General features: G+C 45.2%; 1 protein-coding gene across 3 annotated transcripts in view; it reads right to left on the bottom strand.

The window, feature by feature from the left end:
- LOC127001905 (uncharacterized) overlaps positions 1 to 11,991 on the bottom strand; it is a 111,638-nt gene that overhangs the window by 54,556 nt on the left and 45,091 nt on the right. For 2 of the 3 annotated variants that reach the window (XM_050867140.1, XM_050867138.1), the window contains exons 5-7: positions 6,014 to 6,688; positions 5,743 to 5,869; positions 2,903 to 2,993 (exon numbers count right to left, since the gene is read on the bottom strand). In XM_050867140.1, coding sequence (XP_050723097.1) covers positions 2,903 to 2,993; positions 5,743 to 5,869; positions 6,014 to 6,688 — 893 coding nt within the window. The remainder of the gene's footprint in view (positions 1 to 2,902; positions 2,994 to 5,742; positions 5,870 to 6,013; positions 6,689 to 11,991) is intronic. The other variant, XM_050867139.1, reaches the window with a different exon arrangement.

Genomic DNA, 11,991 nt, shown 5'->3' on the forward strand with positions numbered 1-11,991 from the left:
AACAAAAAGCAGTTAACATGTTGGGAAGTACCGCCCATCCGATGTTGCTGTCATGGTACAAATAAAAGAAGTTAGTATATTACTGTTGCCATCGTATGTTGGAGGGACACGCGCAGACCCCTGATGTTTAACACTCAGCCTGGATTAATTAAAACAACACATAGGCATTTATTTACGTCGTGGGTGGAAGAGGGTATGGAAGAGGTATGCAGTGGGGAGGGTATAGAATGGGATAGAGAGAAAGGATGCTAAGAAAGAGATAAGAATTGTGTTTTTCCAGTTAGCTGAGAAGAAAAGTGGATAAAAGGAAGAATAGGAGGACATACATGCAGTAGGAAGGGCTTAGTATAGAACAGAGACGGAAAAGATGCTGGGAAAGAGAGGGAAGGAGAAGAACTTTGGTGTTTTTACCAGTTAGTTGAGGGACAATGAGGAAAAATGGAAGAATAGGTTGATATACATGCAGTGGAGAGGTTTTAGCTTGGGATAGAGATAGAAAGGCTGCTAGTAAGAAGGAAGGAGAAGGATATGTGTGTTTTTTCCAGTTGGTAGAAGCAAAAAGTGGATTAGGAGGAAGAATAGGACATGCATGCAATGAGAAGGGTTTAGTATAGGACAGAGAGATAAAAAGGACGCTAGGAAAGGGGTAGGGATTGTGTTTTGCAGAGGGTTAAGACAAAATGTGGAAAATTGGAAGAATAGGATATACGTGCATTGAACAGGTTTGAGCATGAGATAAAGAGACTGAAAGGATGCTAAGAAAGGGGTAGGAATTGAGTGTTTTCCGGTCGGTTGAGACAAAATGTGGAAAAATGGATGAATAGGAGAATATACTTGCAATGGAAAGGTTTTAGCGTGGGACAGATATAGAAAGGATGCTAAGAAAGGCGTAGGATTTGTGTGTTTTCCGGTCGGTTGAGAGACAGAAGTGAAAAAAAGGGGAATAGGAAGAAATACCTAACATTGAGTTTTAGAAAAGATTAGAGAGGGGGATGGATATAGATTATGAAGAACAGGAGTCAGTAGGAGGGAAAAAATGTAAAGAAGAGGAATAAGTAGAAAGAACTAACTTACCTTGAAGAGAGGAGATAGGAAAATGCCAAGAAAGAGTCAGAAAAGGGAAAGGATGACTAGAAAGGGTGAAGAGAATAAGTGAAAATAATAATCAACTTACCTTAGAGTTTTATAAAGGAGAAAAGGATAGATAAAAAGGGTATTAAGAAAAAGGTTATGACTATTGTTTCTCTAAGAGGTTTAAAGAGAAAGACGAGAGGCAAGAAGGGAGATAGGGATAAAAAACTTACCTCTGTTTTAAGAAAGGAGAGAGAAGGGATGGTGAGAAATAAGATAAAAAAGAACGCAATAGGTATTCAATACGTTTTAACATGCTTTGAATAATGAAGAGAGGAAAAGAAAGGCGGGCAAGGGGATGGAGGTAAAATTGGGAGATAAGAAAGAGATAAATTTTGTGTCTTATTTTCTTTCGGATGGTTTAAGTTAAGGAAAATATTCAGCTAAGGCAAAGAGGAAAGTGAAGGAAAGAGGGAAAAAGAGATGAAGGGGAGAAAAATACAGAAAAGTGGAGTTTATAAAAAGATTTGATTATGTTTGTGTGGGAAAATGGACGAGGGTGCAAGAGAGGGGAAAGAAGGGGAACGTGAAGAGGAAAGCAAATAGAGGAACAGTGAAGAAAAATGGAAAATATACAGAGAATGGTAAGCCTAAAAACAAGAGTGATAAAGTCTGTAGAGAAAAGGGAAACGGATGGAGAGGGAAGGGAGGGAAGAGAAAAAAGGGAAAGGAGGGGACGATGAAGGGGGAAGTGAAGAGCAAGGGAAGCTATACAAAAAAAAAAACAGTAAATCTAAAAAAACGGGTGATAGAATGTCTGTAAGGAAGAGAGAACAAAAGAAGAGGAATTGAAAGGGGAAAACGGGGGAAAAACGGGAAAGGGGAAAACAAATAGTGGAAAAGTGAAGAGAAATGGAAACTATACAAAAAAATGAGAAATCTAAAAACGAGTAATAAAATGATATCTAGGAGAAAGCAAAGAGAAGAGGGAAGGAAAGGAAGGAAAAAAAAGCGGAAAGGAGAAAAGTAGGAAAAGTTGGAAGAGGGAAAAATCTACAAATTATGATAACTCTAAAACCGAGTGATAAAATAATGTCTGTAGGAGAAAGCAAACAGAAGAGGGTGGGAAAGGGAAGGAAAAAGAGGGGAAAGGAGGAAAGGAGGAATAGCGGAAAAAGGGAAAATCTACAAAAAAATGATGAATCTAAAAAAAACAAAAAAAACAGGAGCGATAAAATAATGGCTGTAGGGGAAAGCGACCGGAAGAAGAGGGAAGGAAGGGAAGATATAGAGAGGAAAAGGGGAGTGAAAAGTGAAGAAAATGGGAAAACATGCAGAAAATACGAAACCTAAAATGACGAGCAATAAAATAATGTCTGTACGGAAGAGCGAACGGAAGAAGAGGGAAGGAAGGGAAGAGATAGAGAGGAAAAGGGGAATGAAAAGTGAAGTGAAAAAAATGGGAAAACATGCAGAAAATACGAAACCTAAAATGGCAAGCAATAAAATAATGTCTGTACGGAAGAGCGAACGGAAGAAGAGGGAAGGAAGGGGAAGAGATAGAGAGGAAAAAGGGGAAGGGAAAAGTGAAGAAAATGGGAAAACATGCAGAAAATACGAAATCTAAACTGAAGAGCAATAAAATAATGTCTGTACGGAAGAGCGAACGGACGGAAGGGAACGGAAATAGAGGGAAGAACGGAAGGGAAGGGGAGGGGAAGGGAGGAAAAAAAAAGAGAGGGTCAAAGCTACACTCACCTGTCGAGAAGGGAGGGGGAGGAGGAGGAGGGGTCAGCACCTGGGGGAGGGGGGAGGGGGAGGGGGGACTCACCTGATGACGGCCGCACAGCCAAGGCAGGCGGCCAGCAGGAACAGCAGGCACGCAACTATGATTACCACGTAGATGGGAGCCAGGCGCACTCCTGGAGGGGGAGAGAAAACGGGCTTAGGACATGAAGGAAAACGGGAAAGAGAAAACGTGAATGAGGGAAAAGAAAACGGGGTGGTGAGAGAGAAAACGGGTTGGAAAGAAAGAAAACGGGTTGGGGAGAGAGAAAACGGGTTGGAAAGAAAGAAAACGGGTTAAGGGGAAAGAGAAAACGTGTATGAGGGAAAGGAAAACGTTGAAAATGAAAGAAAACGTAATGAGGGAGAAAGAAAACGGGGTGGTGAGAGAGAAAAGGGGTTGGAAAGAAAGAAAACGGGTTAAGGGGAAAGAGAAAACGTGTTAAGAGGGAAAGGAAAACGTTGGAAATGAAAGAAAACGTGTTGAGGGAGAAAGAAAATGGGGTGGTGAGAGAAAACGGGTTGGAAAGAAAGAAAACGGATTAAAGAGAAAGAGAAAATGTGTGAGAGGGAAAAGAAAACGTTGAAAATGAAAAAAAATGTAATAAGGGAGAGAGAACGGATTGAGGATAAGGAAAACGGGTTGTGGAGAAAGAAAACGGCTTGGAGAGAAAGAAAACGGCTTGGAGAGAAAGAAAACGGGTTGTTCAGAAAGAAGACGGGTTGGTAAGAAAGAAAACGGAATCGAGGAAGAAAGAAAATGGGTTACGGAAGAGAAATCGTGTAGAGGGAAAAGCCAACGATGGAAATGAAAAAAACGTGCTGGGAAAGTTAAAAAAACATGATGAAAATGAAAAGATAACAAATTAAAATGAAAGAAAACGTCATAAGGGAAAGAAAACGAAATTGGGGAAAAAGAAAACGAATTAGAAGGAAAATAAAACGTAATATAAAGGAAAGAAATAAAGAAAATAAAAAAAATATAAAGAACATGTGTTACGGGAATGAAAAAAAGATACATTGGGGAGAAATTAAAAAAAAAAAATGTTTGAGAAATAAATAAAACGTAAAAGAAAAGGAAAATGTGTCGAGAAAAGTGTGTTAAGATGTGTGTGTGTGTGTGTGTGTGTGTGTGTGTGTGTGTGTGTGTTTCTTGCTGTCTGTTTGTCTGTCTATAATTTCAAGTTTTCTTCTTTTTACTTTATTTTTTTTTCTGCCTCTCGAGAGCTTCGTTGCCAATATTCCCTCTCTCAACTTTCTCGACGTCCTCTCTCTCTCTCTCTCTGCACCCTTGTTCAACGAATCTCTTTGTATATCCTGTTTCTCTCCTTTTTTCCGCCTTCTCTTGCTCTTCTTCCTCCTCCTACTCCTCTTTCACCACCACCACCACCACCGCCACCACCACCACCGCCACCACCACCACCAACACGTCTCAGATATGCTTCCCACCTTTAAATTTGCTTCCGTCCTTCCTTCATCCCTTCATTCCTTTTTTCCTTCCCTCTTTCCTCCTTTTCTTTCTTCCTTTCCTTCCTTTCTTTCATTCCATTCGTCATACTTTTCTTATTATTCTTTTTCCTTTCATCCTTCAATCCTTTTTTCATTCATTCTTAGTGTTCTTATCTCTTTTTTTTCCTTTCTTTCTTTCCATTCTTTCCTTCCTTTTCTGTTTTCTTTCACTCTTTAATCCATTCTTTCATCTTTCTTTTCTTTTATCTTTCTTTCTTTTTCTTCTTCTGTCTTTCATCATTCCAATTCTTTCATCTTTCTTTTCTTTTGTTCTAATAATTTCCTTCCTTCTTTTCCTTTCTTTCTTCCTACCGTCACCCACTCCTCCATCTTCCTTTCTTCTTTCCTTTCTTCTCCATTCCTTGCTCAGTCATTCCATATTCAGATGCCTTTCTCTTCCTTTTTCTTCCCTTCCTTTCTCTCTTCTTTCTTTCCTTTCATCCCTCAATTCTTTCTTTCTTCACTTTCTTTTTATGTTCTTCCTTCTTTCCTCCCTTCCTCTCTTCCTACCCCCATTCACTCTTCCGTCTTCTCTTCCTTCTTTTTCTCTCTCCATTTCTTTCTCCGTCATTCCATATTCAGACGCCCCTCTCTTCCTTCATTACATATTACTGAGCGGAGGAAAAAACGTATATCTGGAGAGAGAGAGAGAGAGAGAGAGAGAGAGAGAGAGAGAGAGAGAGAGAGAGAGAGAGAGAGAGAGAGAGAGAGAGAGAGAGAGAGAGAGAGAGAGAGAGAGAGAGAGAGAGAGAGAGAGAGAGAAATATGATGTGAAACTCAATAACCTAACCTGTGTGTGTGTGTGTGTGTGTGTGTGTGTGTGTGTGTGTGCGTGTGTGTGTTTTCAAGTTCTCTTTCTGTAGGATCTCAGGTTACTTGTATTATGTTGTGGACGACCCTTCTCTCTCTCTCTCTCTCTCTCTCTCATTATTGTCAATTAGCCTCTTCGTGGGTCTCTAATTGCACCCTCTAAAAATTACATCACGAATTGCATTGAAAGAGAAAGAACAAAAAAAAAAAGAAAAGAAAAGAAAGAAAAACGTAATATTCGCAATGAGCATAATTTAGGGGCGGAAAAGTTATGAACTGGGGCGATTTGCTTTTCCCTTTTTCCTTCTTTTTCTGTGTGTGTGCGTGGCTGTGCGTGTGTGTGTTTGTACGTGTGTGTCTTTCTGGCTCTCGTTCTCTTTCTCCCTCTCGTGTTGGTCTAATTAATTCCATTTCAGCGCCACCTTCGCCGCCACTTTCACCTCACTATTACAGGTGCTCTTCTCCCCGCCAATTAAGGATCTAATTAGCAGGCTTTCCTCTACACCTTCTCTTTCCCTCTCTTCCCTTCCCTTCTCTTCCCTGACCCCCTCCCTCCCCGTCACCTACCCGCCACCATGTAGCCGCAGATGGCCCCGCCGCCGCATTCCTGGTCGCGCGGGATGGGTGTGTCGTGCGCCCAGTCGATGTCGGCTGCGCCCACCACCTCGTATATCTCCTCGTCCACGCCCGCCTGCTGGGGAGGGAGGAAAGGTGAGTGTGTGTGTGTGTGTGTGTGTGTGTGTGTGTGTGTGTGTGTGTGTGTGTGTGTGTGTGTGTGTGTGTGTGTGTGTGTGTGTGTGTGTGTGTGTGTGTGTGTGTGTGGGTGGGTGTGCCTCACCTTGTCGAGCCCCGGCGGCGCCGCGGTCAGCGCCAGCACCACCGCCAGCTGTTCCGTCGCCGGCCGCCAGTCCAGCAGCAGGAAGTCGAAGGTCCGCTGGCCACTTGGGTTGATGGCGCCGCGGCCTCGCAGGCCCGGGAATGTGGTGGGCCGCATGATGCGCATCTCCACTGGGCGGGACTTGTTGCCACGGCCGCCCTCCCGGCCCCAGGCGGCGCTGCTCGCCGGGGCCGCGATGCGCCGCGAGCCGATGATGCTCTCCAGCCGCCGCTCGAACTCCTCGCCTTCCCGCGCCTTGGTGAGCGTCTTCATTTCGAAGTACAGCCGCTCCCGCTCCCGCTCCGCCTCCTGGTCCCGCGGCTCCCCGTTCGACCTCCCGCTGCGGCCGTGCGCGCTGCGGCTCCGCCTGTTCGGGAAGGTCAGGAAGAGGCCGCGCTCCCGCTGTGAGCCGGGGTGGCGTGCGCGGGGCGCCCTCATGCTGCCGCCTGCACGCCGCCGCCGCTGGGCCCGCATGTCCCACGGCCACGCCTCCCCCGCGCTGGTGTTGCCGTCCCCGCCGCCGCCGCCGCCGCCGCCGGGCTGCCGCCACAGGTGAACGGCGCCCACGTTGGCACGCAGCAGGTGGGACAACAGACTCACGCTGTCGTAGACGAGCCGCGTCACCACCGCCGACCGCTGCAACAAAGGGCGGTGAGAGGACATGACCTGCACCAACACACCCTGCCACACCCTGCCTCAACACCCCTTGCCCTGCAACACCCTGCCCCACCACTACCCCATCATACCTCACCTCACCTTACCTTACCTTACCTTACCTTATCACCCGCCGCGTCACGCCCAGCGGTCGCTGCAGCACACGACAGAGGTGAGGGTGAAGGGGACATTACATGCCTCAACACCCCCTGCCGCGCCCCAGCCCCCTCCCCTCCCCCTGCTACACTCCCCAGGCACATGACCCTGGCCCGGCCTGCCGCCATCAGTCACCCCGCCATGGACAGCAGCACGGACCCGTAAACATGTTGTGACACGCCGCGCCACGACACACACCGATCAATATGCCCCAAATCCTCCTCCTCCTCCTTCCCCTCCTCCTCCTCCTCCTCTTCTTCCTCCTCCTCCTCCACCTCCTCCTCCTCCTCTTCCTCCATCACCTTCACCTCAATTTTCCTCCACGTCCTTTCCTCCAAGACCTCCTCCATAATTTTCCTCCTCCTCCTCCTCCTCCTCCTCCTCCTCCTCCATCTCCTCTAATCATTCTTCGCACCACCATGACGAACACGCCTCCTTCCACTTCCATTCCCTTTCCTTCCTTTATGATTAGGGTTCATGGCTCCTCCTCTTCCTCCTCCTCCTTTTTTCCCATCTTTCCATATGATGAAAACGTCTTGGGCATGGCTTCCACGGGTGTGTGTGTGTGTGTGTGTGTGTGTGTGTGTGTGTGTGTGTGTGTGTGTGTGTGTGTGTGTGTGTATCTAAAATTTGAAAGCGTCTACAAAACATCGACAGATTCAAGAGGTTTAACTTGTTTGGTTTTCCTGAGAGAGAGATTTACATAGATTTACATAGAAAATCAGACCACACAGACCCCATGGTCCAGACTTGGTGGTCTGTCCTTAAACCTAAGTGATTTTACATTAATCAGAAGACTCCAAAACGTTGCATTTCTACTCTAGTTGATATTAAGTTGAAGGAAGTGACGGTCGAGCTTATTTTTGAAGGAGTCAATCGTGTTACACTGGACCACTGATGATGGGAGCTTATTCCATTCTCGCACTACAACGTTGGTGAAGAAAAATTTGGTGCTGAATTTACTTGTTCACATCTGAGTTTTACGCCATTGTTCCTCGTGCGCAAAGTGTCATCGATCATAAACAATGTTGATCTGTCTACATTCGTGAAACCATTAAGTATTTTAAAACATTCGATCAGTTTTCCTCGGAGGCGACGTTTCTCAAGAGAGAACATGTTAAGGGTAGAAAGCCTTTCTTCGTAGGATTTGTTGCGCAAGGAAGGGATAATTTTCGTTGCCCGACGCTGAACACCTTCTAATTTAGCAATATCCTTGCATGGTGAGGAGACCAAAACTGTACCGCATATTCCAAGTGGGGTCTGACTAAACTGTTGTAGAGCGGAGTATTACATCTTTATTCTTAAATAAAAGTTTCTTTTAATGAAGCCCAACATTCTGTTCGCGTTTTTTGGTGCATCGATGCATTGCTGTGAGAATTTGAGGTTTGACTCGATTTTGACCCACAAGTCCTTGACGCATTGAACGCTTTTGAGTTTTACGCCGCGCATTTCGTAATCAAACTTTTATTCCTCGTTCCAACTTGAAGGACCTGGCACTTGTTCACGTTAAAGGGCATCTCCCATCTATCCGACCAAGCTGAAATTATGTGCAAATCCTCCTGGAGAGAGAGAGAGAGAGAGAGAGAGAGAGAGAGAGAGAGAGAGAGAGAGAGAGAGAGAGAGAGAGAGAGAGAGAGAGAGAGAGAGAGAGAGAGAGAGAGAGAGAGAGAGAGAGAGAGAGAGAGAGAGAGAGAGAGAGAGAGAGAGAGAGAGAGAGAGAGAGAGAGAGAGAGAGAGAGAGAGAGAGAGAGAGAGAGAGAGAGAGAGAGAGAGAGAGAGTCTCTCTCTTAGCATTCCATATTTTTTTTCTACCTCCTACTCCTCTTCCTCTTTTTTTTTCTCCTCCTGCTCTTCTTATCTCAGTTGCAAAGAGAGATGGAAGTAGAGAGAGAGAGAGAGAGAGAGAGAGAGAGAGAGAGAGAGAGAGAGAGAGAGAGAGAGAGAGAGAGAGAGAGAGAGAGAGAGAGAGAGAGAGAGAGAGAGAGAGAGAGAGAGAGAGAGAGAGAGAGAGAGAGAGAGAGAGAGAGAGACGGGGGTGGGTGGGGGGGGGTAGAGGGTAGGAGAAGGGTGTGTCTGGTGTTAATCTCCAACTTTTTATCTCCTCAACAAGCTTTCGCTGTTTCACTCTGAGCTTCAAGTTAACCAGAAAAGAAGCTTGTCAGGGAGGAATAATGGGAGTGAGGAGGAGGGGGAGGAGGAAGAAGGGGAAGAGGAGGGAAGGAAGGGTAGGGGAAGGGGAACGTAGTGAGAGGAAGAGAAGGAGGTGGAGGGATTAGATAGGGAGAAAAAAAGAAGAGAGGGAGGAAAGACAGAAAGAAATACGAGGGAGGAGTAGGAAGAGGGAGAAGAGGGAAGGAAGGGGAGAATTAGAGAAAGCGGTGGACAGGTTGAATAGGGAGACACGAGGAAGGGAGAAAGAGAAGGAAAAGGAGAAGGGAAGTAAGGAGGAGATGAAAAGGTTGAACAGGAAGACGAGAGAGAGAGAGAGAGAGAGAGAGAGAGAGAGAGAGAGAGAGAGAGAGAGAGAGAGAGAGAGAGAGAGAGAGAGAGAGAGAGAGAGAGAGAGAGAGAGAGAGAGAGAGAGAGAGAGAGAGAGAGAGAGAGAGAGAGAGAGAGAGAGAGAGAAAGGAAGAATGAAAAGGAGAAGGAAAAGAAGTAAGGAGGAGAGAAGGAGTTGCAATGATATGAGTTGAATAGAGTTGCTGGAGGAAGAGAAAGAGAGAGGGATGAGGAGAGGAAAGGGAAATGAGGAGAGGAGGTTGGAAGAGTTGTAAAGGAAATGAATAGGAAGGGAGAGTTCAAAAAGGAGGTGAATGGAGGGGAGATGACATGAATGAAGAGGAGGAGGGGAAAGAGGAGAGGGAATGGGAAGGGATTGGAAGGAAGAGAATGAAAAAGAGAGAAAGGAGAGGAGGAAAAATAATGGATCACTTTGCTTCCCCTTCTTTCCTTTCATTCCTTCATCCATCTTATTCTTCTTTCCTCCTCCTCCTCTTCCTCCTCCTCCTCTTTCGTTATTTCTAGTTTTTCATTTTTTTTTACAGAAATCAAAATGGAAGGAAAATATATTGCAAGAAAGTAAAAGTAATAAAGGAAATTCAGTATTGCATTAAATCTTCTCCCTCATCTTATTTCCTCTTCTTCTTCTTCTTCTTCTTCTTCCTCGCTTTCCTCCTCCACCGCCATCTTCTATTCATCTTTCCTTTCCTATTCCCTTTATCCTTTCCTTTTGCGGTTCTTCTTTTCCTTGTTTTTATTTTTATTACTGGTCTTCCTCCTCCTCTTCTTCCTCCTCCTCCTCCTCCTTCTTTTTCTTATTCTTATTCTTGAACCTCCTTTGCTTCTTCCACGATTTCCTGCTTCAATTCTCCTCCTTCATCTCTTCTTCTTCTTCTTTTTCTTCTTCTTTATCTTCTTTTTTTCATTTTGTTTTATCTTCTTAGTTTTATGACACCATTATTAACACTATTACCTCCACCTCTTCTTCTGCTTCCTCTTCTTCCTCTTCCTCCTCCTCCTCCGTCCGTGACTCTTCTCGTCTCGCCACAATCCTCCCCATCAGAATTGCATCCCTTTATGGTAGGATCTGATCCCCTTAAGACCCCGACTCTGTTCTTCCTCCCCTTGATCCTCCTCCTCCTCCTCCTCCTCCTCCTCCTCCTTATGTTTCCGCTTCTCCCTGCTCTTCCTCCTCTTTCCTTCCTTTTCTCTTCTTCTTCCTTATGTTTCTCTGTACACTTTGTCTCATTCTTCTTCCTCCTCTTCCTCCTCCTCCTCCTCCTCCTCCTCTTCCTCCTCCTCCTGGTCCTTTGTTGTTGTTGTTGTTGTTGTTTATGTTGTTGTTGTACTTATTTTTCTTCGCCTTCTCGCCTTTTTTATCACCTAATATTTCTTCCTCTTTTTTCTTCTTCTTCTTCTTCTTCTTCTTCTCCTGTGATCGCATTTTTTTCCTGCCTTCTTGTCCTCTTTCTACCATTTTTCCCTCTTTTATCACCTAATATTTCTTCTTCTTCTTCTTCTTCTTCTTCTTCTTCTTCTTCTTCTTCTTCTTCTCCTGCGATCACATTTCCTTCCTGCTGTCTTGTCCTCTCCCAACCTTCTCCTTTTTTCATATTTATTTCTATCATCTTTCTTCATATTATTATTTTCCTTGCTCTTCTTCTTCATCTTATCCTTCTCTTCCTCAACGTTCCAGTCCTCCTTTTCTCCTCTTCTTTCTCTCTCTCCTCCTCTCTATTTTTTTTCTTTACACTCCCAATTCCTTTGTGTCTTTTATTCTCCTCCTCCTCCTCCTCCTCCTCCTCCTCTTCTTCTACAAAGGAAAACCAGGTGAGAAAAGATTACAAAGAGGAATAAAAATAGGAACAAAAGAAACGAACATTGATGAGAGAGAGAGAGAGAGAGAGAGAGAGAGAGAGAGAGAGAGAGAGAGAGAGAGAGAGAGAGAGAGAGAGAGAGAGAGAGAGAGAGAGAGAGAGAGAGAGAGAGAGAGAGAGAGAGAGAGAGAGAGAGAGAGAGAGAGAGAGAGAGAGAGAGAGAGAGAGAGAGAGAGAGAGAGAGAGAGAGAGAGAGAGAGAGAGAGAGAGAGAGAGAGAGAGAGAGGGTGTGGCTCAGACAAAAGCCGATTGAGATCAAAACAATAACAGGCTTGAGGAAGAAGAGGAAGAGGAAGAGGAGGAGGAGGAGGAGGAGGAGGAGGAAGAGTAATGGAGTAGATTTTATGGAGGATATGAATTCAGAATGGAGGAAAGGAAGTTGTGGTGGAGGAAAGTGGACGGAGGATGTGGAGGAAAGTGGAGGAGGTGGAGGAGAGAAAGGGAGGATGTGGATGGAAGTGGAGTAGGTGGAGGAGAGAAAGGGAGGATGTGGATGGAAGTGGAGGAGGTGGAGAAGAGAAAGTGAGGATGTGGAGGAAAGTGGAGGAGGTGGAGGAAGGGAGGATGTGGAGGAGTCTAATATAATTCTTAAACTTCTCCAATTCTTTAAAGATTGTACAAACACCAGCTGGCTTCTCCTCCTCCCCCTCTTCCTCTTCCTCCTCCTCTTCTTCCTCTTCCTCCTCCTCCTCATCTTTGCTTTCTTCCACCTTCTCTTGCTAAATATTTATCTTCTTCCTTTTCCTCCTTCTT

The sequence above is a fragment of the Eriocheir sinensis genome, chromosome 22, assembly GCF_024679095.1.
Source record: "Eriocheir sinensis breed Jianghai 21 chromosome 22, ASM2467909v1, whole genome shotgun sequence".
Taxonomy (NCBI): domain Eukaryota; kingdom Metazoa; phylum Arthropoda; class Malacostraca; order Decapoda; family Varunidae; genus Eriocheir; species Eriocheir sinensis.